Source organism: Scophthalmus maximus, chromosome 17, assembly GCF_022379125.1.
Source record: "Scophthalmus maximus strain ysfricsl-2021 chromosome 17, ASM2237912v1, whole genome shotgun sequence".
Classification (NCBI taxonomy): domain Eukaryota; kingdom Metazoa; phylum Chordata; class Actinopteri; order Pleuronectiformes; family Scophthalmidae; genus Scophthalmus; species Scophthalmus maximus.
Window position 1 is genome coordinate 725,494 of NC_061531.1, and position 27,950 is coordinate 753,443.

Genomic DNA, 27,950 nt, shown 5'->3' on the forward strand with positions numbered 1-27,950 from the left:
GAGGGAGCGCTGGACAAAAGCACCAGCAACCCCCGCCCGCGACTGACGTAGCAGAGTCGGGAGGGGCGGAGACAGAAGCAGTCTGCCGGAGGATGGAGGAGCAGTACCTACAGGCCGTGGCGGCGCCAGATCCTGTATTTTGCTGGTGCTGTAAGGGTTGCTCGACGTTTCAGTGAGGGTGCGCTGAAATTTAAGAGTTCACCTTGACACACGTACACACACACACACACACACACACACACACACGCGGATACGCACCCGCCCCGTCGCGGTCTTCTAAGCGAGCGAACGAGAGAGGAGAGAAAGTGGTTGGTGACAGGTTCTCAGTCTCATTTACAGGTTTTGATGAAAGTCTTTTCACGTTGACGTTCAAGTGAGTAAAGAAACGTGACACATGCATTTAGATTATTACCAAATCTCTCCAGCAATGTTCCACCTCATAGAAATCTTTAATTTCGTCAGACCCAAGGGGCGTCCGGAGCCCCCGGAAGACAATTTTGTACATTTCAAAGTTAAATCCATCAATCTGGTGACCTTTGACATAAATATAGGAGGCTAGTTCAATGAGAACGTTATGCTGTACTAGTAAACAATTGTGTGCTGTTGTTAAGAATTTAATCATGAATGGATTAGTATGAACCATTAATATCCTTACAACCTATATATGTGTTGTATGGATACTGACCATCACCCTCATATTAAATAAAAGAAGGGAAATAGCTTCTTTATAAAATATCATTATTTGCATAATTCTGTCTGTATTATGATTTTCCTTTAATTTCCACTATCGTGTTTTGTATTCTTCAAAGAAATTGAGTACATTTTCAGACTGTCCGTCAGTCATATCTCGTGAACCGTTCATATTGCCGTATGTGTTGTTTAGGGTCCAAGAAAGTGCAGTGTTGAGTTTGAACACGCATAACGTTCAGAATTTATACATTTTGATTTAACAGCTGATCAGTGCTGTGGAGCAGCAACGTGAGACACGCTGTCAATCACAACAACAACGCGTTCATGACAATGGTGACAACAGCTGATTCTGCGGTTTAGGATTCCGTGTACCATTTCAAACAAGGTTTAAAATTATGTTGTTGTGTTGGAAGGGAGTATTCATACCCGTTCCTTTCAGTAAAACTAGAATAACTACAATATAAAACAAGTTACTGTATTATGTTGTATTGTTTGGGGTAAAGTATGTGAGTGTTATTATCAACATAATAGTGTCATAATAACTAGGACCCACACTATGTATTTATGTATTTCATATTATGTAATCTAATGACTGATGCATTAACATCGTGCCTGTAAGAATGCAACATATTTTTACAGGTCAGGAGGTGGATTGATTTTTTTCCAGTGACAGCATGATCACACTAACGAAAACTCGATTTTCACCTTATGAGTCGATGTCATTCAATGGGAAATTCATGTAATTCACTGTAAGAGGCATTTCACTTTTTTTTGTTGCTGTGGGGTTGTGATTGATTTTTTTGAACCAGGGAGTAGAGCATGTCATTTGTCACCATCCCACCTCCACCTTCTCCTGCTTCTCAACAGGGAGCAGAACTGCAGTTTAATGGCATAGTTACCCCAATGTCAACATCTGTCAATAAAATAAAATAAATGCCCAGAAATAATAATTAAAAATGTGTTAATTATAGTACATTGTGGAAAAGGGCAGCTTGACAAGGAAAATAATGCAAAGGAAATATTGATAATGCTGCAGAGACTTGCTTTTTAAAGAAGTGAAACTCTCTTCTCTCCCCCTTTTTCCGCCCACCTCTCCTCTCGCCCTTATTTCTCTCCCCTCACCCCGACTGGTCGCGGCAGACGGCCGTCCACACTGTAGGGCTATCATTGTGGGAACTGTTGCGTTTAATATTGTGAGGTCTTATTGGGAAAATATTTTATCCTATTTATGATTCTACACAGTTTGAATCATAAATAGGATAAAATATAACATGAAACAATTGGTTATTCATACCCCTGTATACATAATATTAACAGTATTGTGGTTTCTGAGTCTGTACAGGTTGTGTCATTAATAGTTGAACATCTTAGCCCCAGTGATCTGTACAAATTAGGAATGCTCCGAAACCAGGATCTGGTGTTTACACGCCTCAGTATCCTGGTTTCTATCAGAGCACTGATAAGGTCTCATTCATGTTTCTGAAACCAGCATACTAGTGCACACTGACTTTGTAAAAACAAAATAGTAATTTTTCATCCAATATTCCAGTGAGTTAAGTTCATTCATAATATGAATGAACATAACATCCCATAAGCTTTGGAGCTTTGTGGACCAAATGACTGGTCTCAACAGCAGAGACATGTCCACTACTGTAGACAGCAGAGATGAGATCTAACAACTTTGACAAATGACTTAGAGGAACTCTACTGACATGAATGAAACCCTGACGTCAAGCACCTGCACTGTCGCTCTGGTAACATTTCACAGGAGTTGCAGTTTTACGGATGCTCATAAAGCGATAGTCAAGCAACCTTGTTACAATCAGGACTTTTATATTGTCATAGCGACTCCTGCAGTGACTTTTGATTCGTATGAGAAGAGGGAAAGTAGACTGCAGCTTCCTTTCCACCGACATGCTGACTGAGATGCTGTAGTGACCTGTGGAAGGTGAATGACTCAGAGGCTTGTCCGGGCATGGTGTCATGAAATCAGCTGTCTATCACGCTGCATACCAAACCACCTCCCGCATTCAAATGAATGAGAAGAGCTGTGAGTGCTGACAGGTCATCACGGCTCCGTATGAGCCGTCTATGACATAATGGCCCATCTGTTTTACCTTGATACCCGGTACTCATTATGATAACGAGGTGGGTGCATGCAAATGTGTGTGCGTAGTGAAGGATGTGTGTGTGTGTTTGTGTGTGTGTGTGTGTGTGTGTGTGTGTGTTTGTGTCCTTGTATCTGTGTCATGACCTATTGAATGACTGACTGGAGCCAGGCTGACGGACTGCATGTTGAGATGCGTGGTGACATGTCATATTAGCAGAATGATTTGGAGAGGACACAGAAAATGGTGACAGACAGTTTGAAGTTTGTTGAGTACTTTTGAAATATCTCAAAAATGTCCTGGTTGTGGAGCAGAGGTCCAACAATAACAACAGAAATAACAATAAAAAAACTACATGAGAATGAAAGTCGTCCTTGTGCCACTCGTACTCAGGCTCTGGAAAAAGCCAATTAATGGACTTTGACTTGATTTAAGTTTGTCAAATGCTGCATGACATCAAACCAGCAACATTGACGACACTGTATGTAGCTGTATCTGTAAATGCAATCCAGCCTGCTCGCCAATATGCTGTGAATCATGCAAATATACTGAAGCGGCCATAGAAGCATCAGCTGGATAGAGCCAGTAGCAGCTAAACTCTATCAGAACAAAGATCCAGTCTCAATAAAACCTGCTCAGACACTCAAGACTGAAACCTTCGACCCATTTGTGTCTCGCCAACAGTATGTGTGAAGTTTGGAAAGTCACTATACATGAATAAAGTACGAAGTGAGAGGACTGAACCTGCTCCTGCCTGATTCGGGATAAGCTTCCTCTCCTTAACCAAAAGTGATGGACTGCAAACCTGATCTCAGAACAGTGCAGCCATTAAAGGCCTTCAGTCCTCAATACGCAGGGTGGTAGCACACTCTGTTGTCAGCCTGGAGGAACAGCAGCCATGGTGGACGATCAAACTTCGGACCAACCCCACTGTGAAGTGAACATATGAGGTGTGTTACATTTTGTAATGATACATTTCAGTGTGTCACAAAGCACGGTTACAGGTTAAACCAGGCCTGCTTCTGATAATCTGATTCTGAATCTGAGACCTGAGAGGCCCCGCACTCAGATCTTGGCTTAAACAGTGACACAGTCCCTCTCCAACAAACTGTTGGCTGCAGTTATTACCAATTTGTCATGTCGAGTTCAGACCGATATATTGGGCATCTGAACAGTATTCCAGCCAATGAATCAATTTGAACAGTGCTTACATTAAAGGCTGCATCACGATTTGCTGCCATTATATATGTCTTATAATAGTAATAACATTTTAAAACACAGTTACATAGTGCTTAACATGGTGGAAACAGGACTAAAACATATATTGTGTCATTTTTACATTTGTATCAGTTACTGAAAATTGTCTGTGGTGTGCTGACACCTTTTTGATTGGCCGATGCAGCTTGTGCCTTGAGCACAAAGATGTAGTTGAATATTGTGAGTTAGATGCCTGATTAAAGGTCTATGACCAAACGGTTGCCTTGCAAATGAACGTACAGCCGTCCTTTTAAAAAATGCGCTGTCAGACTGAGAAAAGATGAGACCACAAACACGATCACACAGGGAAACATGCGCACACCAGGGTGTGACCCTTGTCACTGAGCTGTAGGAGGTAGTGCAGCAATGATTCGTCCACCCGACTACAGCTTTCTGTTTCTCTCAGTCCAGGAGAGTGTTACGTTTCCTGGAAACTCAACTTAACAAGGTCAGAGGCAGGAGAGAGGGAAGAGAGCGACACCTCAGCCGTCACCAGTCGTCCTCTGAGGTTCCGCAGCCGCCTGCTCTCCAGGGCACAAGTCAGGTGAGTCCACTTGTTCACCTGTTCTAAGACATCACTGTGCTCTACAGTAAGATACAGGCTCTTTAACATTATGCGTCTCACTTAAGTTTAGGTTATTACAAATACAGCTCTGAATTAAATGTCTATATCTACTACACACACACACACATTCACACACATATTTTACCGTATTTTGTTAATATATAATGTTCTTTTTTTCCAGTATAAACACTGAAAAAATTAAATATTTCAATTGGTAGAAAACACCTGAATTTTGTTCATTCTAGTTAACAAGTTAAGACTAAAAATCTAAATTCATAATTCATATGTTACCAGTTGAAGTCATTTTTTTAAACTAGGTATGTTTAGTGTGTATATGAATTTACATAAGTTAAAAATTATATTCTGGTGTCCAGATGATCAAAAATTTGATTTCTTTTTCATTTTGATCTTTGTAAATTTGCTTCGAAAACCAGATTGGCTATTAGATTGCTTTTAATTTCTATAGTAGTTTCATATATGCCATATTAGTAACACAATAATTTTATAGGCAAACAATGGTCTGAAAATCAGACTATGTACATTATGTGAAACTGTCAACAAGAAGAAAAACATCCAAGAATACTTCATGTGGAGGTATGAAACAGAATTAAACATCTTTATTATTAGATGGCAGCCTGGAAGCCTTCATCATGGTGTGAATTGTTGTTAGGTTTTTTGGACTTCTTGTTGTGGGACTTTAAAGTTTTTTAAGGTTGGGACATGCATGCATTACAGTTAGGAACTGGGTCAAACTAGTAACTAGTTGCAATAGATACAGTATGGTGATGGGACCGGAGTTGCACTTACAGTAATAGAAGAAATGAGTAATGAGAATAGCTGATTGCAGTGGTTGGGAGATGGAATGCATCAGGTCCCTCTTCTGTCAGATCATATACACACAGGACAACAGCGCCTGGAACAAAGTGTACAACTAAATATTCTGCCACAAACTGCTCGCTTCACAATAACTTTTGAGTTTTTAAATAGTTATCTAACACCACACCCCCTCTGGTTGACAGTTTCAAGTGTGGTGTAGTACACTGTACTTAATGACATTCAGTTTGAATAATATAATGAATGCTATATTAAAGTACCAATTCCAATGACATCAAAAAAACACAGAGTATCTGATGTTTGCTTTAATGTAGCGATGTCAGAGCTTTCATAAATTTGACTTTCCCAGTTGTGATCATGATATTGATTGTGACGTGAACACTATTTACAAGTAGGAAACCAGCAATTCTGTTTTGACATAAACGTTGCATCAACACTGTATCCTGCATTTATATGCAACGTAATGCAATCTGCATCTTCCATTCACACAGGTACCAGGTTTGAATCAATGCTGGGGTGATGTATGTCATGGTACCTTCCATGTCCACATTTTCAAAACTCCACACAGCCACCTTCTCTTGCAGCTCCAGTTTTGATATTTTCTCTGTATCATTCTTAACGTGACTTACTATGCGAGCCCATCACACTTTGAACTCTGTCAGATCATTCCACAGTGAGTATTGACTTGTTTGTGTCTCCTCAAGTTGCCGTTGCCTCACAACAGGATGTCTGCTATGCACTGGGAGGCCCGCCGGCGTCAGAATGCTCTGGATCGCAGGACGGCCCGGGACAAACACCAGGTAAAGAATGTGTGGTAGCACTGTCTGATAAGGAAAACCATTATAAAGGGTTTACATGATATGACTAATGGATTCATATGTTTAATAAGCACTTTACAATTATGAGCATATTCATTTGGAGGTGGCCAGGTTGTAACTTGTTGTGAAATGTAACTTAATATTTTACATACAAAACATATAAACATGCATAAACTAAAGACCTAAGCTAACAGTTAATGCAAAAGCTAAAACGGATGATACAAATTATCATTAGCCATATTAATATATATATTAATATATACATGGATTGCATTTATATAGCCCTTGTCTAGTTTTATTGACCACTCTAAAATGCTTTACACTAGTCACAAGTCAGAGTCACTCATTCACACACAAACATTCATGCAGCACTACTATAGGCAATACTTCTCTATCACACATTCACATCCACACTGATGAAAACAGCCGTCGGGGGAAATTTAGGGCATCTTCCCCAAGGAACCGACCTTCAGGTGGACGACCCGCTCTACCACATTGTCCAATAATTTAGATTTAGAAAAGAAGATTTAGCTTCCTTGTACAGAGTTGTTACTAAAGGTCCATTATTATTGTATTAAATGTATTTTAATGATGTCCATGGAGTGTTTGGTTGTTTAAAAGAGTCTGGTTTAGACTAATCCTTTAAGAGTGTAAAACAGACTGTACTTAATTTACTGTGCGGTGGATCAGTGATGTTTTAACAAGGTCAAGCTAAATGTAAAAAATCTTGAGAAATTTGTTCCAAAGCTGGATTCCCCTGGACTATTGTGCTACACTTAGTCTGGTCTGCTTTATTATTTAACAACAGCAGGGCTGATTGGAAACTGAGCAGGGACATGCGACACCCCAGCATGGGGTCAAACCTGTTTCCTGGCTGAATCGGACAGCTTGTATGGTGTTACTGATTTCCAGGATGTTGTCAGAGCCAGACAAAGATATATGTTTGTTGAATACCCGAGTTAAGTAGCATTAACTTTAAACAAATACAGATTCATTTCAAAATGAGGCATCCCTTGGGCAAAATGTCTTAATTTTTTTGTCACTTTACTGTTTTCAACCAGTGCAACAGGACGCTGGTATTACTGTGTCACTGGGACACAGAGAGCTGAAGCTCAGATATCCTAAGTGAAGTGTTTCGCTAATGGGGATCTTCAGAATGGAATATAGTAGAAAATGGAAAGACTGAAGGGCTATTGTTTGTATTTAGTGTATTCTAAGTAATAAGTGTCATAACATAAATACAAAATTGGCTGAATACATTGGTTGAGAGAATGAACTTTGTCACAACTATGTCAAAACATCTTCAAACACGCAAACCTCTGCTTGTGTTCTGTTTTGCAAGCTAGCAAGCCTATTGGTAGTGCACAAATTGAGATACAGTGTTAGTTTCAGTTTGATTGATTGAGCCACACTTCCGACTAAACTCAGTATGGTCTTTCTTTGTATTTGCAGCATTGGCGTCGGAAGAAGCAAAAATGAGGGTGGGTCCTCCCTGACAAAATTTTTACTAGAGGAGATGTAATTTAATGTATTCTGGTGCATTTTAATTAAGTGTAACAAAGGCCAGCAAGTCAAATGCTGTGTAGTGTGTGTAAAGATCAATCCCTGTCACTAATTCTTGGGCTCAGGCCTATAGCTTTTTTGATAACGCGTTTGTCCCTCATGCTGGAGGTCGTTAGTTCGAGTCACCCTCGTTATGTAAGATATTGCTTTTATAGCCCAAAACAATTACCACATACCTGGCAAGGTTTCCCAAAAATGAACCCAGCAGCATTTAATATTTACATGATGCATTTAAAAGCAACAGGCGAACATATTATGAACATTCATTTTGCTGTGTTTATTTCAAGTTTTTCCTCTCTCTTCACAGCTGCTGCAGGGAGGTTCTGAGTCAGACACCACCTGCAGTGCAACCGAATCTAACACAACACAAGAGCAAACAGGTATCGTAATGATTAACATATCATCCACAAGTGGACAGGTCTAAATTCATCACTTCACACTTGACATCAGAATGCATCCTCGATGTGTCTCCGGTGACCACTTGTGATCAGATCTCACTTCCTCGCTCTGTATGCAAATAAACACAAACATCATATCTGTTCCGAAAGCCAAATGATGTTGTTTTTAGCGACACACACGCACACGCGTGCACACACACGTATACACACACACACACACACACACACACAATTGTCTTTCATGGTCCACAGTGCTCTCATTAGAAAGAGGGCTGCTGAATGATTCATGACATCGTCTCACGTATCGCCGACCACAGATTTACTGCTTTCCTGGATGCGACCTGGAGGGGATTGATGACAGCAAAGTGAAAGGATATATTCAGTTATCAGTTCCTGCCTCAGTCTATCCACAGGGGGACAGAGGGTAGGATTCTTGTTTTTCACTCAGGTGGTCTGGGTTGGGCCAAGTATGTCAGGGTTATTACTTAGCATTGTTATTGTTGTGGAGGATATCGCCGAGATTAAAGTTCTCAATCACTACGATGGATTTCCATCATTTAGATTCCAGAGGGGCCGTGTATGAGATCAGTTTAGATAAGATATAATTTGAACTTTTGTCTCATATCTTATGCCCTTGTTAGGTGGCTGAAATTAGCTGTGAATTCACTTGGGATCGTAATCAGTGGGTTCGGGGCACAAACTGTTTATAAAATTGGACTTAGACTCTGGGTCGGGAAAGTGAAATCAATGTGGAAATGCCTTAAACCTGTATTCTCTCATATGACCAGCAGAGAAGTCTTTCTGGAAGTTTATGGGAAAATGACTCTACTTCTTTCATGATTTAACATGAGAGTTTATGCTCTCAATCTCTATTTTCAAGTCTTCTTCAATAAAGCATGATGTTTGTTTTGTAAATGATGGTCCATTTACAGTAAAATAGTTGATAAAGTATGCATTAATGTCAAATGTGATTGACAGCTATAACCTTCCAATGGGTGTGGGTCACAGGTGTAGGTGGCTTTAAAACGGCTGTTCACAAATCAGTGGGTCACATCACATTGGTTTGCAGCTAAATCATTAAGCTAACGACTGCTGAAATGCTCTTTAAAGCTGCTTCCAGGCCAGTAAACAATATAAAACATAAAACTCAACACAAAAGAAACATACAACTGAATCGCTGTTTTTTTTGGCGGCAGTTTCTTGAATTAAAGCTACAGTGTGTAATATTTAGAAGAACTTATATTGAATATGTGGTCCATAACTATGTGTACATATATGTATAATCACCTGCAACAAAGAACCAATGTTTTTCCTTCAACCTTGAATGAGTTAAATGTAGTTTAATTAGGTGGACCCAACCTCCTTGTAAGTCGCCATGTTTGCTACGTTGTGTTGAATACAGTTGCACAGAACGGTCCAGAATACGTCCCATTCGCGTTGAATTTTCAACCCTGCCAGAAACCTGAAATGGAATCAGCGATCATACCATAAAGTGTCCCTGTCGGTTGCTCAGTTGGTTTCAGTTTGCAACTTTTCCACCAAATGCCGCCAGAAAACACTTTAAGTCAATAAGTCAGCTGTGACATGTCTGTGTACTGGATTTTTGTTGCGTATGAAGTGTATGTTGTAATGAGAGAATTACATTATTATATAGTTTATATAGTTTAAATGTGATTTTAAAATTGCCATATTTAAAAGACATCATCAAAATGTAATTAAGTAATCCTTTGACAATGAAATTATAATCTAATGACACATTTCTATTGTATTTTCATATGTATTTTTGTACTTATTTTTTTGGATCTAATTACATAATCCAGATTATATGTAAACCGTTTTTTTCAGTCTCGCGTGGTCACACGAGGGATAAACTCACTAGCGATAGCCTTAAAGGGCAAAGCCTATACAATATAGAACTGAACCAGTTGTTCAGAACCAGGCTGTAGGGTTTAGCCAGCCCACAAAAAACAGCAGGGTGGTCGCTTTCATAGTTTGTGGACTGGCAGGCTCCACAGATACACACATTTATGTGCACAAACACTGAAAAGTGATTTTTGCATAAAATGTCAGAATCAATTGACTTGTAAGTCAGTTTTAATAGAACTCAGAAACGATGGTGCCAAGTTTTGGAGTGTTTTGAACTCTCTGTCGTTCAGATTCAGGCCTCTGACTGGCTTCTTCTCCACAGCAAAGCTACCAGACGGTGTTGTAATATTTAAACCTGTGGGCCATGGCGAAATGACTCACACCATGATCTGTCAAAGTCAAATTTGAAGCAATTAAATGAAGTGGCTGTAACATAAACTGTTGACGGGTTTTTATCATACTTCCAAGGAAAGCCAACACAGTTAGGTATTTATTATAAGACGGATACATTTGCAAGTCACAGCTTTTTTATATTTGAGTTTTATGTTCATTGTTTATAAAATGTGGGAATACAGAGCAGGGAGCTCCATATAAAAGCTGATGAGTGCATCCTGATGATGGAAGAGTAGCTGAGCATCCTGCTCTTCATGTGTTTTCAGCCGGAGGCCGGTGTCCTCACTGTAATGGAGACCTGAAGACGTCCGTACAATACAGTGCCAAGATCCCCAACAGATCCTCGGTAGGTATCAGCCCCTCTCTGATGGTGAGTTTCAGATTATCTTTAAATACAAGGCAGATGTTAGATTATTTTCAATGGCCCGATGCGTGTTTGTCTTCCAGTCTCTGCAGTACACCCAGCAGTGGTGAGGAAGAGGAGGAATGGCACTGTTCTCGGATTACCTCACTGGGTCACTGGGCTGAAGAGCAGATCTGTGTTTGGTTTTGATAAAACTGCATAAGTGAGAGATTGTTGTGACTCTATGACAAATATGATAACATGTTCAAACAAAACCAAGCTCAGATCATCTGGAAAATGTTTTCTTGTCATTTCATTTGAAATGTTTGTTACCTCTGCCAAGGAGGTTAAGATTTCGCCCGTCAGTTTTTTTTGTTGTTGCTTGGATTGTTTGTTTGATTTTCATCACTGTTATGCAAAAAATACAGATGGGGCATGGACCAAGAAATAATCCATTATGTTTTGCCTCAGATCTGGTCAAAGGGACAGATCGAAAATCTTTGATCACTTTATTTCAACAATGCGAGATAGGGCATTTTTTTTGTTGACAATTTCACCAATTTCCCAGGAAATAATGTATGGAACCTGATGAAAACATTAAATGTGTCGCTGTTCAGTAACAAATATGGCTCATGTGGATTTGGTTTATGTGTTTAGCAACCTATCATTCCGCTATGGAAATTATGATTTAATAATCTGAATTGTTCTATAAGGGTTGATTTAAGGGAGTGTTGGGCCTTGGTGGATGTTTACACTCTGCTGTACCATACTAGTTTGTTTGTTTGTCAGCAGGATTAAGCAAAAATGACAAAACAGATTTCCATGAAAATTGATGGAAGGATGGGAACAGGCAAAGAAAAGAGACCCCTTCAGTTTTGGCTCAGATCTGGACAAAGGGGCGGATCCAGGAACTTTCACTAACCTTGGTATTGGGCATTTTTTCCCACAAATTTCACAGGGAATGATGCATGCATCTTGATGAAAAAAAATCAGGGGAACTGATAACTATAAATATGTGCAATTTGGTGCAGATCCAAATAAAAATCTGGATCTAGCGGAATTTTAATGTTCATAAGGGGAACCAAGAAGGTTCTGGGTTCGAGTCCCGGTTCAAATCAACCATGGTTGGCTGTGTGGAATTTGCATGTTCTCCCCGTGTATGCGTGGGTTCTCTCCGGGTTCTCCGGCTTCCTCCCACAGAATGGGGTTAGGTTCATTGGAGACTCTAAATTGATCATAGGTATGAATGTGAGAGTGAATGGTTGTCCATCTCTGTGTGTGGCCCTGCGATAGGGCCCGCCTCTCACCCAATGTCAGCTGGGATTGGCTCCAGCCCCCTTAAATGGATAAAGCGGTAGACAATGAATGAATAAGGGGACTGTTGTGCTGATAACTAATAAAAATGCAATTTGATTTCAAGGCGAACCAGTATGAAATGGAGGATGAAATGCTCTCTTTCATCTTTGTTAACCAGCTGATTCAGTGTATATGGTGAAGGAAGGAAAACAGTGAATCTATCACCACAGGATGATATCATACCGTTGTCCACCAAGTTAACTGGCGAGTAAATGAACACAAAGCACAATGATGCCACTTAGTGACTCTGTGAGGTTACAGCATCAAATTAAACCTGGGACAAGCACAGACATTTCATCTTATATCAAAGCAAGACGGTCCCTGTACTGTCCTCATGTGGCACATTATTTAAGGTTGTGCCCAAACACAGATACATGTAATTCTTTAAATATTGTATGACAAGCAGATGGTCTGTGTAAAAGGGTTAAAGCAGTTCTGATTCACTCGCTTAAAGGAGTTGGCAGTTCCTTCGTACTGATGTACAGTAGAAAGGACATATGCACACTTTTCCAAACAATTACTCACTTTCTAAGAGATTAAAGATGACTAGATTTAATCAAATTGTCTGGTATCAAGCAAAACTAATATGCAAAGGAGGAAAACAATTTTGTTTGACTAGAACTCTTCAAACTAGTGTAAAATTATAGCCACTGGCAAAAACACAATGGGGCTTAAAACTAGACAAGAATTCCTCAACAAGTTTTGCCTTTCATACTTAAAATCAGTATTTTGGTCTCTGATTGAGTTGACTTGTAGAAATTATAACTTAATCTGAGATTAATAATTTGCATGAAAAAATATTAGAATGAAACAATTTCAACTTTATTTTAAATTAAAACAATTAAAGACAATTATCTTATTTTTTTCTTGAGATATAACATAGAAAAAAATGCATTATTGGACAAGACCACTTTATCACGGTCACACAGACCATATTCATATATATCATTAGAATTTAGTTAGTTTCCAATAATACACTGTCAAAAAATGAATACTTCAGTTATTCTAGCAGCATAATAAACTACACTTTATTTATCTCAATATGTAAAATGTGAAGCAGCAGCCTCCGTTCTGACGCTGTCGCAATGAATAAACATAGATGAACAAAATTTAATTGATTTCATTTCTTAAGAGACAGAAATAAAGAAGCTTTGCAAGTGGCCTTACTCTCAAAAAAACTGATGAGATATTTATGCAAACCATGTAAGAGCCTGTTACTGGTTAGAATTTGCTCAATATGAGCTGGAATATCTAACTCGGTGCAACTACTTTTCTAATACAAAACATGCTTACTCATGAGACGCATATCCCTATTATTTCCCAGAAACAAAACTTTTTAAAAAAACTTTCTTGATTTTGCAGTGTGAGACAGTGTTTTTATAGACTGAAGCTTTTCATTTCTGTTGAAACCACGGTGATGCCAACATCTGGGTCGGTCTACGAAAGTACACCATGCCCGCAGTGCTCTGTTCGCTAGGCGTCTGCGCCTAGGATGCTTTCACACCTTTAGCCGAGTTCATTAGTTTCACTCAAAGGCGGATAAAAATAATGCATAGTTTTGGTACGCTTTGTGTTCACACACTGCAGAGAAGGAAAGCTAAAATTGAATAAATAAACACTGACTTACTTGATACAAGTGAAATGATCTGTCTATGCAGCAAGATAATTGTACTTGACAGGAAATCTTCAAATATGACACATTCATGGTCAAGTGACCAACTTTTAATACAAGATAATTAATCACATATTTCCAAATGTTAGATTATTTCTATAAATGAGAAAATAAATTTCACTTCAACATGCTTTCTGTGTGCACGTTTGCTTTCTGGCGTCACAAAGAGCTCATGAACAAATAACTGATCGTGAGAATTATGAGGCTACAAATGAATCACCATGAAAAGGACAAACGGGTAGCAAAAGGATGAAAAAGAGGCACCCTGTCCAGAAACATACTGGGTAATAGTGGTGGAATCAGTTTTAATTGACTGACAAAGTTCACAGCATACAAATACAACAGATGATTTTGACTGATCAGGGTTAAACACCAGTGACTGTACAAACGGATGGATGACGTGTCTCCACTTTCCCCACTGCACAAACATGAAGCCATAATATCTCTGAAACAGCCGCCTCCATCTTGTCCTGGTGATGTAATTTGGAGCCAAGAGTCTGCGCAGTAGTGATTGTTGTGTGGAGCCGTGGTATCTCACGGTCCTGCCGACAGGCGTGCTCTACCAACCTCGAATCAGTCTCACCTGTCAATCATGATGTCTCACCCTGTTTTCATAGCGTCAAAGAACTCATTAAAACCAAACTTATCTAAAGGTGAACACTTGAACATAGATTAGTAGGATAACAACTATCTAAACTTAAATAACCATCTTTGGGGGGGAAAACTCATTTAACGTGTACTTTGATTTTCTTTGTATGGTCCATGTCGCGTCTGCCAACATGGAGGAGGTTGGGTTCATGACCAGCCACTAGGGTGCTGACTGCTGTGTGGATGTTTTGGCTTCACTTTTGGGATCTGTCATGTCGTCCATCTATATATATATATCTATATATCTATAGATATATATATATCATTAAGTTACACACGTGTTATATTTATTTAAATAATTTGGTAATAACTGATCCATCAGTTATTTGTAGACGTTTGCTTCTTGAACAAGTTCATGTGAAGCAGATGGACTCATTAACAGTGAAGCTCGTGAAGTGATGTCAAAACCATAGATCTTGTTTCGTCACACACCGAGGTCGGTCAGTTTGCTTTCAGTTCACAGACGAACCACACCAGAGTCCTGGAAGTGGACTGAGACCCTCTTCACATGGTCTCAGTGCATCATTTGGTCCGCACCAGGGTTTGATAAACTAGCCTCCACCGACCGCTCAAACTGGGAAAACACACCAGACTCCGTTTCAGCCGACGTGAACACAAATATTACAGACTTCTTCAATCCTGGATAAACGCAAACGACTTCCTGTTATAATGTATCCTACTAAACATTTAGCGTCACAGTTGAAATCCCCCCGGAGTGTCCTCAGTGTGTGTTGGTGTGTTCTTTTCTCAGTCCGTCGATCAGGGCGGTGGTGGCTGCATCTGGTGCAGTGTGGTGCTGTTTGCTCCACAGTCGATGTATTCGTATGTATCCAGGGAGAGCTGCTCATAGTGGGCCAGGTAGTAAACCTTCATGGACATCCTGCGGGAGAATGAACAAAACATGGAACAATAATAAACCTGGACTGATGATAAGTTCAGTTCAAAGTGTTACGCAGTGTTAAACGTGTCAATGACGCAGCAGCAGTGAAATCCACAAAACTTGTCAAAAGATTCCAGGACCTTTCAGGCAGTGAGACGGTCGATCTTTGAGGTAAAATGAAATCTTGGCAAACATAGGGATGTTTTTCTTTCCCAGTCCGAAGTATGAGGCGGAGGGACAGTGGGGGAAGATTTAAAGGTGACATATTATGCTCATATTCAGGTTCATACTTTTAATTTGGGTGACCACTGGTTTAAATGCTGTAATGTTCAGAAAAGGCATCAGTGTCCTGAATGTTACTGTATCACAATCTGTTTGAGAGTGAAGCTGGTTTGTCACCTTCTAGTCCCTAGTGGTCGTTTGACTAATAATAATTTGATAATGGCCAAAGTGTTTTTCCTTACGATAATGTCACAGTAGAATCGAGCTTTTGGATATAAAATGCATTTTATTGTATTATACGTGTCAAATTCTTGTCATAATTAGCACATTAAGTTATGGTCCAAAACATGTATGGATTGAGACACAACCTGAAAAATTGAATAATATAGCTTCTAATATAACAATCGGTCACTTACAGTATCACATTATTAGTTAGATATGTTTTAACAATGAAAAATCACTCAATCACTCACTCCAACAAACGCACGCCTGGCCTAAATTTTCTGTTTCTGCCCCCAAAATTTTCATCAAGGGGCTTACAGCGCTCTGGTAGAAAAAATTAGTCTGGAGCCCTGTCCAACACACATTTACTATTGACCAAATATACATTGCGTGTACAATTATTAGGCAAGTTGTATTTTTGAGGTTTAATTTTATTATTTAACAACTACAGCGTTCTCGCTCAATCCAAATGTTAATAAAGCTCAAACCTGAATATTTAAGAAAGTAAAAGTGAAGTCCTATGTGTGCAGAATTATTAGGCCACTAAATGAAAAATGATTATTTTCCCATCTCACTTGTTTACTGTCATCTGTTAAAGTGAAAATAATGAACAAACAACTCTGAATATACAAATAAACATTTCTAACATTTCAAAAAAAAAAATCAGTGACCAATATAGCCACCCTTCTTTTCAATAACCGTCACAAGCCTTCCATCCATGGAGTCTGTCAATTTCTTTATCTGTTGACGATCAACTTTTCGTGCAGCAGCCTCCCAGACACTGTTCAGACAGGTGTACTGTTTTCCTTCATGGTAAATCTCCCGTTTAAGAAGAGCCCACAAGTTCTCAATAGGGTTTAAGTCAGGTGATGAAGGGGGCCATGTCATTTTCCTGTCATCTTTAAGGCCTTTACTGGCAAGCCATGCAGTAGAGTACTTTGATGCATGTGATGGAGCATTGTCCTGCCTAAAAATCATGGTCTTCTTGAAAGATGCAGGCTTTTTTCTGCAGGACTGTGTGAAGAAAGTGTCCTCTAAAAACTGGCAGTAGTTCTGGGAATTGATTTTTAGTCCATCTTGAACCCGAAAAGGTCCAACTAGCTCATCTTTAATGATACCAGCCCACACCAGAACCCCACCTCCACCTTGCTGGCGTCTGAATCGAAGTGGAGCTTTGTGCCCATTACTGATCCAGCCACGGGCCCATCCATCTGGTCCATCAAGAGTCACTCTCATTTCATCAGTCCATAAAACCTTTGAAAAATCTGTCTTCAGGTATTTCTTGGCCCAGTCTTGACGTTTCAACTTATGTGTCTTGTTCAATTGTGGTCGTTTTTCAGCCTTCCTTACCTTGGCCATGTGTCTGAGCACTGAACACCTTGTACTTCTGGGTACTCCAGGTAGGTTACAGTTCCGGAATATGCCAGCACTGGAGGACAATGGGTTCCTAGTAGCTTCACGCTTGACTCTTTGTAAATCTTTGGCAGTTAATTTGCGTCTTTTTTTCTCTACACGTTTCTTTCAACCCTGTTGACTTTTTGCAACAAAATGTTTGATAGTTCTGTGATCATGCCCCAATATCTTTGCAATGTCAAGCCTGCTGCATCCCTCTGAAAGATTTTTACAATTGTTGACTTTTCAGAGTCAGTCAAATCTTTTTTTCGGCCCATTTTGCCTAGGGAAAAGAAGCTGCCTAATAATAATGCACACATTGATATAGGGTGTTGATCTCCTTAGGGCACACCCTCCCTCATTACACAAATACACATCACCTGATATGCTCAAATCCATTAAGCACTCAAGTTTATACAGGTTGGAGTTGGAAAATATGCATAAAAATGATGATATGGTCAAAATACTCACTTGCCTAATAATTGTGCACGCAGTGTATAACACCTTAACAAAGACGACCATTGAGCCCAGACCACAATGCTCAGTTGGCAAGCCGAGTCTCCAGACTTATTGACCTTCAAAACCTTTTGAAAATACGAAACCTTTGACACTTCACTGGACTGTACTTACTGTAGGTGCAGATACAGGATGTGAACCTTGATGGAAGCTTTCTTACAGTAGTTACTGTAAAGAGGAAACGGGGTAACGTTAGACAAGAGCCACAAGGCAGCCACGTGTTTTTGCACCGGTAAAGAACAGATTTCCACTAAACTTGGGACATGGGAAAAGAAAGAACCCATCAAATGTTATTGGAGATCCGAACAAAGATTTTTTTTCAACTTTCTTAAACATTGCAAGACAGAGGGATTTTCAGACTCTTCACTGATTTCCTAGGGAATAATTCATGGATCTTGATGAAAAAATTATCAGGCATAAGCAGGGGACTGATATCTATGAGTGTGTGCTATTTTGTGAGGATAATAAAAATGTATAATAAAAATATCTAGAGAAAGAGACAGAAAATAAAGGGGGGGAGAGGAGGACATGTATTACTGCGCCAACTCGCCGCGGTAGCTTTGAGTCGAACAGCTGATTTGCGGAGTGATACTCTGCTGCTCTGCACCAGCGCAAGTTGGCAGAAAATACATGGGCGAAGTACTTTTGAAAAAAAAGTGGAAACTTAAACAGCTGTCTGGCGGCAAACTAAAGCAAATACATCCTTTAGTGTACAATTGAACAGATTTTTTGTTTTAAGTTAACGTTTAAAAATGTGACCAAAAAGAAGTTTTCGGTGGTCCCCTCTGCATACAGTAGGTCTCTGACTTTTGCTACTTCCACTTCTCCTCCAAACTCTGCAAAATGACAGCACTGATCACCATCTCCATAAGGCCACATAATTAACAATGCATAAGTAACTCATACTACCCCACTTCAAAATCACTGAACTATCCCTTTAACTAATCCATGATAAATGAAAAGTGTAATTTCTGAACCATGCGCAACAACTTTTTTCTGACATTAAACTAACAGAAGTGGATTTGGACCTGTCCTCCGTGCACTGATGCCAGTGAGCGTAGATGGTTCAAAATAGATTTGGTTTATTGACAGGGGTCAGAAGTCAACACAAAGAGTAATCCCTTTTCTTTTGCAGAGTAGGAACCTCAGCAGTGATCTCTCGACACCCACACTGAAACTAAACCAGTCAGTTACACCACTAACTTTTCACAGATAAAGAGGCTCTGAATGACAACCTTTCGTGATGGGAGAGAATTTTACTGCAACACCGGCGACTCACCTAAGGCCAGCGTCCGTCAGCTGGATGGGGATCACGAAGGAGTACTGCGAGGTGAGAGAGAGCCAGAAGAAAGTCATTCCCACTCCTCCCTTCTAAATTATTCACACTGGTTTTTAAAAGGTATGCCAATTCATGCTATTTCAATTCGAGTGGCAACAAGACAAAATATAGATTATGACCCAATCAGACATAATAGATCTGTCTTGTGATGCTAGACTTTTTCTGTGAGGTGCTGACGCCTCACCGTCGTGGTGGACAGAGGCTTGATAGCGGTCACGTTCTTAATGTACACGGTTCCCACCACCGTATCGTAGTTGAGTGCCTGCACCGTCAGATTGTAGGCCTGCACCGCTGCGAAGTTCTGGTTGGTGATATTCAATACATTCTGTAAGGCAAAAAAAGGTTGAGACTGAATAAATTAATAAATCAGATTAATTGCCATTGTTCATCATAGAAATGTCATTGAAAATAATTATAACCCATCCCAATTAATCCATCGCCCCACACCTTGTCTTCTTTATTTTCATACATCAAACCCTCTGCTTCCCTTTAGCTGCGTTTCCACTGAAGGAACTTTCCCCTAGCAAGGAGCCTCTGTAGGAACTGGAAGCCTATAGGGGATTTAATTCAAATTAAAAAATTCATGTGAAAATGAAAATGTAATCCACAATAGCATTATAATTTTCCACAAATGTATGTGTCTTTTTAGTAAAAATTTTAATGAAAATGCAATAATCCAATTTTCATTTTCATTTTCACATCCTTGTATGGGGATTCTATGACTATATTAAAATGATAATGCACTTTGATAACAATATGAAAATTTAAAACCATTTGTCTTTTCATTTTCAAAGACCTTAACCTGCACATCAATGGACTATATTCAAACGCAAATGAAATATAAACCCAAAATGCAGACGACCAGTCTCTGAGTTCCAGGACTCATACCTGGCGCTCCGGTGCCACGGTGAAAACGCAGGAAAACGGTCTTGGGGAACCTTTCTGTTCCTTGAAAGATCGTTCCTGGGACCAACATGCCCCGGTACTTTTGTTCTAGACTTTGCTGTTCTCTCTACCCACCGTGATGTTAATGAGGACTTCCTTCGTGGTGAAGTAGACAAAGGACGACTTCACGGCGACTGGAGACAGCAGAACAGTGCGAGGAAACAGGAAGAACAACACCAGGGCACTGACCACCAGACACACGCCAACAGACACAGCAACATACAACTTCCTGAGAGGAGAAAAACAGCAACATCCTCAGATCATAAAGTCCAGTGAAAGTTTTGATTGGTTAATCAGCCACAATGAAACTGTTCAGTATTTGCTTCCTTACGTGTGTCTGGGCCTCAGCCTCTGGTCATTACAGGATATGACGGCCACTAGCTTGCTCTCCTGACCTGTAACACACACGTGGCATGGTTTCATACAAAAGATGAAAATACAGGAACAGATCTGATTTTGTCTTCCATCTAGAACTTCCTTTCAAAATGAATGCACATAATCATACATAACATGCCTTATATTTGCTTGGGAAAAATACAGTCAGGTTCACAAGTATTGGGACAGTGACACATTTCTTTGTAATTTTGCTTCTTCACATAACCATTGGATTTGAAATGAAACAATCAAGATGAGTGACGTGTAGAGTTGTAGCTTTAATTCAAGGGGTTTAACAGGAATATGTTGTTTAGGAAGGTTCAAAAGTAATAGGACAAACTAACATAACTATAAGGATTGTTTTAAATACTTGGATGAAAGTCTGGAACACATGCATATCACCTAGTGCTGAGTTTTCTCCCCAGGGCCGGCTCAAGCCATTTTGATGCCCTAGGCCAAATTATGACTGGGAGCCCCCCCCCCCAAAGAAAAGAACCCCCACACAATTGCAAAGAGCTGTATGTAACTTTCAATAAGACTCCTTTGATGGGGTCAGTGTTACCAATAGAATTTTGAGATACTATGGTGGTGGACGTCAGACCCTGTAGGGGGGTCTGTGGTCATGCTCCCCCAGGAAGAAAACTGTGTACATTTCATAACTAAATCTATCAATCTGGTGAAGTTTGATAGCAATTTAAGAGGCTAGATCTATGGAGAACTTTATACCCCAAACAATTTTGTGCTGCTAGGGTAGAGATTATTTCCTGAGAATATTGTAATGGTTAAGATGATTTTGCCTAAAATTTCTAAGACCACAATTCTGTCTGTGTTATGATTTTCATTTATTTACCCTATCATACATGTTTTGTGATCCTCATGAAATTAAGATAATATTTAGACATACATTTTATATATAAGGGTAGCAGAATGTTCTCTCCACTGCTTGAGACATTTTACTGATCTTCCAAGAAGTCTGTCTGTTGCTTACAGGCCAAGAAAGTGCAGTGTTGAATTTGGACATAGTTATGACCATTCTTAATAAACAACTGATCAACGCTCTCTAGCAACTGTAGCTGGGACTCATCCATGAGACACGTTGTCAATCATGACAAAGGCGTGTTGTTCTCAGGTTCATGGTTCGGTCTGAGTTGAACTCTGAATAACCAGGTGAACAGCTTAACTCTGAGGACTGAGTCCTGCATGGGGCACGCTTCGCCCCCGCAGAACCCACAATGCCTCTCTCCCGTCCCTCGGTCCATTGCCCCCCAGTCGATCTGTGCAGCCTCACTGGGTATCGTCACTTTTCCCTTGGGTCTCTCTCCCCGCCCGGTTGTGCGCGTCCTAGTGCAGCTCCTTCGTTGTACTCTGGTCAAAAGGGGAGCGTGGCACACACTGGTCTCGCTCTTGCTCGCTGCATGCTTTTGTCTTCAGTAACTGGAAGGCATGCTATGCTGAATTGAGATCAGGTGAATGACCTGGTCACAGAAGAATGTTCCATTTCGTCACCTTGACAGGATGTTGGGTTGTTTTCACAGTATGTTGTGCACTATTAAGAGCCATCCTATCAGTTTTGCAACATTTGCCTGAATCATGGCAGAAATCAAAGCGCAATACACCAAATAATTCATCCTCCTACTTCTATCAGCAGTTGCTGACGTACTTTTCTCCTTCCATTATTCTGGTCAAAATTCATCTTGGCTTTATCTGTCCAAGGAAATGTCACTCGAGGCCTTGTGGAGTGTTAGCAGTGGTTTGCACTGGCGTTTCTCAATTGTAGACTTTGAAATTTATATCCCCACCTCCTCGATAGTGTTCTTGACTTGGCTGGATGTTGTGAAAGGTTTTTCTACACCATGGAAAGAACGTGACCATTCATTTTAGTTGTCTTCCGTGGTCTTCGAGGCCTTTCGGTGTTGCTGAGCTTGCCAGTGGATTCCTTGTTTTTAAGAATGTACCAAATTGTTTTTTCGGCCACTCCTAATGTTTTTGCTATCTCTTCGATAGGTTTTTCACCCTGTTTTTTCCAGCCTAATGGCCTCCTTCACTTGCATCGAGACCTCTTTGGACCTATTATTGAGAGTTCCACTGAACAGCTACCAAATGAAAGTTGATCACTTGGAATCAACTCCAGACCTTATATCTGCTTCATTTGTCATGGAATACAAGAGAATAGGTGACAGTTGGCCATGAAACTGCTTGCCAGTCAATTGGCTAATTATTTCTGAGCCTCTGGAAATGGAGGGACTATGTTAAAAAATGGCAAAATTACAAAAAAGTGTGTCACTGCCCAAATATTTAAGGATCTGAAAACATTTTTCAACAGTTTTCTCTTCTGTGCTGGCCAGAGGTGTTACAGTACTTCAGTAGATTTTTTTTTCAGTATATATACTTTAGTTTTTATATTACAACTTTTACTTAAGTATTTTATAAAGAAAAAAAAAACGATGAGAGGGAGGGAATATAAGGAGAGAGGGTAGGAGTAGAGGGAGGAATAAATACTGTTAATAAAGTTTAAATTGAAGAATGGAATTTCTGGCTGTTTTGTTTCTTTGTACATTTAATTTTGATACCTAAGTACATTTGATTTAAGCTACTTTAAGACTTTTACTCAAGTAATTTTCTTGTGGGTAACTTTTACTTTTACCAGAGTCTTTTTCAAGTAAGATATAATTTTACTCAAATATAGCATGTAAGTACTTTATACACCACTGGTGCTGGAACAGTCAATTTATCAGTCAAGCTCCACTTAAAATAAAGCAGCAGTAAAGAAATACATTTGTTTAAAATAACAAGCAGCCTAAATCTGTGGTTGTGCACCCTGCCCACACAAGGGTGCAGACCACAAAACTCTTGAACAGAAAAAATCTTGCATTAGTCAGTGTTACCGGTGGTCCGGAGCAGGTCAACTTCGTGATAAAGACTCAAAACCTGTCAATGGCCCAACTACTGACCAATCTGATCACTGGAAAACCAGAGTCATCATTCTACAGGTTTTAATAATAATAATAGAGCTATAGATATTTATAGATGAGTGGAACACGCTCATAGTGGGAAAAGCCAGGGTTAACTGGGACAATTGGTATGCACCTTCGTAGTACAGGGGTGGATTCAGATCGTCCTCCCTATCGGCTTTTCCCATTTACTATTCCTTGACCTCAATAGAAAATGTCACGTGGTCAAGGACTTAAGAAAAGCCAACAGCGATGCTCAGAGAATCCGCCTCCACTTTTACCAAACTACGTCATTATGCGACGGCGGATGTTATTTGACGTGCATCTGCATGTTTCAGTGTTTTACCACCGTGTGACATCAGATGTAAATGATTAATAACAGCAACTTACATGTTCGTGCATGGCGCGTCACGTTAAATATTGCTGCCGCAATGAGTTGTGGGGCGTCTATTTTCTCCTCCTTCTTGCTCCCTCACACCTCTGTATTATTCCCATAAGCTGAGCAGCACAATAACACTTAGATAAAGTACTTGATGACTTTCATGAAGCAGTTTATTTGATCTCAATTATCGAATTCCTTCTAATGTTATCCAGCTCACCGAGTAAACACCAAATCTCTATAAATATGATGTCATGGTAACAGCATTTCAAGAATAAAATGCAGCTGGAAAAATACAAACTGAGTGGTGGACAGATATTATCAACAGAGATTATCAGAATCAATCATATTACTTTATAAATCAATGCAGACTACTTTTTCTGTCAGTACCTCTGGGTATACGTCCAGTGCCCTGGCAGGTCGGACAGGGAACTGTCTCTCCTGAGCTGCATCTCCCACTGGACCTCCGCCTCTTTGTGTCATCCTCCTCAATTATTGGCCGGTGGTCACTCTCTTGGCCACTCCCACTGTGCTGTAAACCTGCTCCCCCATCGTACCTGCTGTGAATAGCTCCCATACCTGAAGAACGATAGGTAAGCTGTCAGTGAAGGAAAAAATCATGCAGGAACATAAACAGGAAATATGAATCAACATGGAGGGCAGAATTCCATGTGTCCTCCAGTAAATAAATAAATAAAATTATAATAAAATCAAGCAAAATTCCAACCCCAGACTTTTACTCCAATATTTGGATAATAAAGGAAGGTTCTGTTGTATTTCAACCTGGTATATTTCCCATAAACGTTGCACAAACAATCTCTTTGCTCGCACATCATTTGTCAGGATAAGTTGTTTCCAACAGCTTAAAAAAACCAATAAACATTAATAATTTAAAACTCTTCTCCCCAAGCCTGACCCAAAGTAAACCAAAGGGTCACAATGGCTATTGAAGGAAATATGCCAGAATCTACTATAACAATAGCTTCAATCACTCGCTCAGAATTATCATCAGCTCTGCAGTTCCCCTGGTTTTCTGGAGCATTTTAACATCTTGAAGCTTATAGTTTTTGATTTCATGGCCCACTGATTCTGGTTCAGATCTAGCAGCAGGCAGCTTTCTTTGTGTGAAAAATCTCAGATAAACATACTGTTTAGTATGAACCCTGCAAAAAAACATCAGACAGCCATGGTTACAAACTACCTGCCAAACCCAGCGATTGTTTAGCGGCTAATGCCTAAGTCACACCATACAATTATCAGCCCGATTTTCTACTGGACAACATATCTTGGAACTCGCCAACAAAAGCTTGCGACCCCATTCCAAGAGGCTTGTCAACACATTGTCTCCTTCCTCCTCCTCCGACTAGATTTGTAACAAGCTGAATAGCAAGACAAATAGGCTACATCTACAGACAATCAGAGTGTAGCACTACGCCAATGTCTGGAGTTTGTCCTGGTGAAAGATAGTGGTGTAGTGTGTGACCCCTGAAGCCAGTCCGTCTTACAGTACAAACTCATGACTGCAAGACTCCTGATTACAAGACAGTAAGTCGTGTAATGTGAACTGCACAATGATCCGACAACTATGAAAGTTGTGTAGTCGGAATTTGGCGTAAAGCGGCAGATTATTTTTCTCAGGAGTTGGTGGAAGAGAAGATAGAGCTATTAGAGCTAAGACACTGTGATTTTTGGCTATTGCTGTTGGAGTTGGAGTTAACAACCCACAATATAGGCTGAGATATGGCTAACAATAATGCCTGCTTTTTCCCCATTCAATTTTTTCGAATATGAATTTCATGTAACACCTAACACTAGGGGTGGCTGTGGCGCAGGAGTTTGTCCACAAACCGGTGGTTTGATCCGGTCAGTAGGCCTGTCACAATAACTACTTTTTGTTGCACGATATATTGTCCCTGAAATTTTTGCGATAAAAAGGATAGGCGTCCTTTTAAGACAATATTTTTGATACTAAATCATGTGAGCTTGCAGTATATTGGTCCTAAACGATGTGTTGCTGCTAAGAGAAATGTTATCCACATTTTAGAAAAATACTAAGAAATCCATATTTTCCGAAATGTATAGACCAAACCAGTGATTTATTAATCATATAACGAGAACAGATGAAAGGACAGAAGCAGCAAGACTTTGCTGGACTGTAGTTGACATTCATTCATATGTCAACAAACTCGCATGTAGACAAAACAGCTGTTATTGAAGTCTATAAAAATGATTGATTTCATATTCACGTAACGTACGATAAGTCGATAATGTAGTTATCATGACAGGCCTACCAGTCAGACTGCTGAAGTATCCTTGGGCAAGACACTTAACCCTATATTGCCTCTGGCGGCTCTTCCGGCAGTGTATGAATGGGACAGGAAAAGCGCGGGATATAGCAGCGCTGTATGAATGAGACTTTTGTTGTAAAGCGATGGTCAATAAGACTAGAAAAGCACAATATAAATAAAGTTAATTTACCGCAGGTGTCTGAAATGCATATTCACATGTCTATTTCATCAATGCATAAAGAGGAGTAACCTGCAGGTATGAGCCTGGTCTCACGTAACAAGATGGAACTCCATCTCGTTATTCTACCAGCCTGTTTTGGCCAGCGCACTGTTCTTCACTGAGGTCTGCTGGGGGAGCTGCTGCTGTAACACCGGAATTTCCTAGCTTGGAATAAAGTACCAATCTATCTAGAGGCAATGCTGTTATGTAGGTGGGTTTAGTGGTGAGCGGGCTAATAGCTAGACTCATTCAAGGAGAGGTTGGGAAGGAGTCTGCCGTAGAGCTGCTAGAACCAGAGACAGTCAAATGGTTCCAAAGATTCAGTTTGACTGCAAGAACCACCACAGAGCAGATCAATGACTGCAAAACTGAAGGACATGACACGACATCTCCAGTTTTTCTCTCTGGCCTATGATGAAACAACCGACGTAACCAATATAGACCAACTAGACCGTTTTTTTTGTGTGAAAACTTAGTTTTTTATGAGCGAGGAATTACTGTATTTCCAGGCCATGCACCCTGCAGCAAGTGCAATTGTGTGTTCAGTACAAGTGCCAAACCACCCGTGACCTCACCCCTTTGTTTGTGAGCTGCCGTTTTGAGATAGGGCTCGTTCGGGTTCACAAATCATCCGCAATCTTTCATACAGGAATGAGGAACAAGGATGTAGAAGTAAAGTGACCTGAAATGACTTCTGCTTGACATTATATGTAAAATACAAAAAAGAAATTCGGGGGGGGGGGGGGGCGTCTGCTTGGCCCTAATTAATGATGATTTCACAACCTGGTTCAACCCAAATGTCCCCATTGTGGGACGAAAAAGGCCATATCTTATCTTTGTTTACAGAATAGACATGTCATGTTATATTTTCAATAAAAGCAACGATCAAACATAATAACACTGTTTAAATGTTTATAATTCTGGTGACAAACTGTTGCAGTCGAACACTGCACGCACGAACACACACACACACACACACACACACACACACACACAGTGTTGGACAGAAACATGAACTGCGCACTTCCGTCCCGTCGGGGACATTTTCGCTGCCAACACATCCTTCACCTTCCCACCCAGTCGGTTTGACAGCAGGCAGATAGCGGCTGGCACTTAACCACAGCACAGAAACACGACGCGCAGTTCTCCAAGTGGGTCGTTCATAGACGTCCGGCGCAGTTTCTGCAACGACGACAAGTCCCCTTCAACATGTCGGACCTTCACGCCCCCTGGACAACCCGCGGTCCGGATGATTCCGTCTCTGCGCGGACACGTCACTTAACTGCGTCTCCGAAATGTTCACGGCGTCTTCATCGCCTGCCTCGCTGGCTTCGTGTTCTTGTTTGCGGCTGTGTTGTGACGGTGAGGCCAGTGGCGCACAGGTCGGCTCCAGCTCTGACACCGTCACACGTCGACGAACACCAACGACACTATACCACTTCCGGTGACAGCCTTCAAAGTAAAGCTGTCAACGATATCACTTTTCAGTCGGCCCAGCAGGTCATTTACTCATTCCTGGCCATTGGTGTCCCCAGAATATAACTCTCAATATTTTCCTCAAAGTAAATAAGATGTATTTTACAAAATGTTTTTATTATAGATTGAGATATTCAGTATAACATTTACTCAAAATAATTCATATAACTATCTCTTAAATATGAATAACCTTTTGTTGTTGCACATACACTTCTTTTTACGATGTCCCCAAAG

At 40.3% G+C, this 27,950-nt stretch overlaps 1 protein-coding gene across 5 annotated transcripts; it reads right to left on the reverse strand.

The window, feature by feature from the left end:
* Nucleotides 1-14,151: 14,151 nt before the first annotated feature.
* Nucleotides 14,152-27,679, reverse strand: LOC118288441 (transmembrane protein 106B). 5 transcript variants are annotated; one of them, XM_047328153.1, is made up of 8 exons: nucleotides 27,524-27,679; nucleotides 24,123-24,311; nucleotides 20,359-20,422; nucleotides 20,103-20,256; nucleotides 19,267-19,407; nucleotides 19,023-19,066; nucleotides 17,858-17,911; nucleotides 14,152-15,391 (listed from the first exon to the last, which is right to left on the reverse strand). In XM_047328153.1, the coding sequence occupies exons 2-8, from the start codon at nucleotides 24,307-24,309 to the stop codon at nucleotides 15,271-15,273; spliced, it is 765 nt and encodes a 254-aa protein (XP_047184109.1). In that variant the 5' UTR covers nucleotides 24,310-24,311; nucleotides 27,524-27,679; the 3' UTR covers nucleotides 14,152-15,270. The 5 variants fall into 5 exon arrangements, with proteins under 5 accessions (XP_047184109.1, XP_035470429.1, XP_035470430.1 ...); XM_035614536.2 differs by having other exon boundaries at nucleotides 27,359-27,668; XM_035614537.2 differs by having other exon boundaries at nucleotides 27,265-27,668.
* Nucleotides 27,680-27,950: the final 271 nt, after the last annotated feature.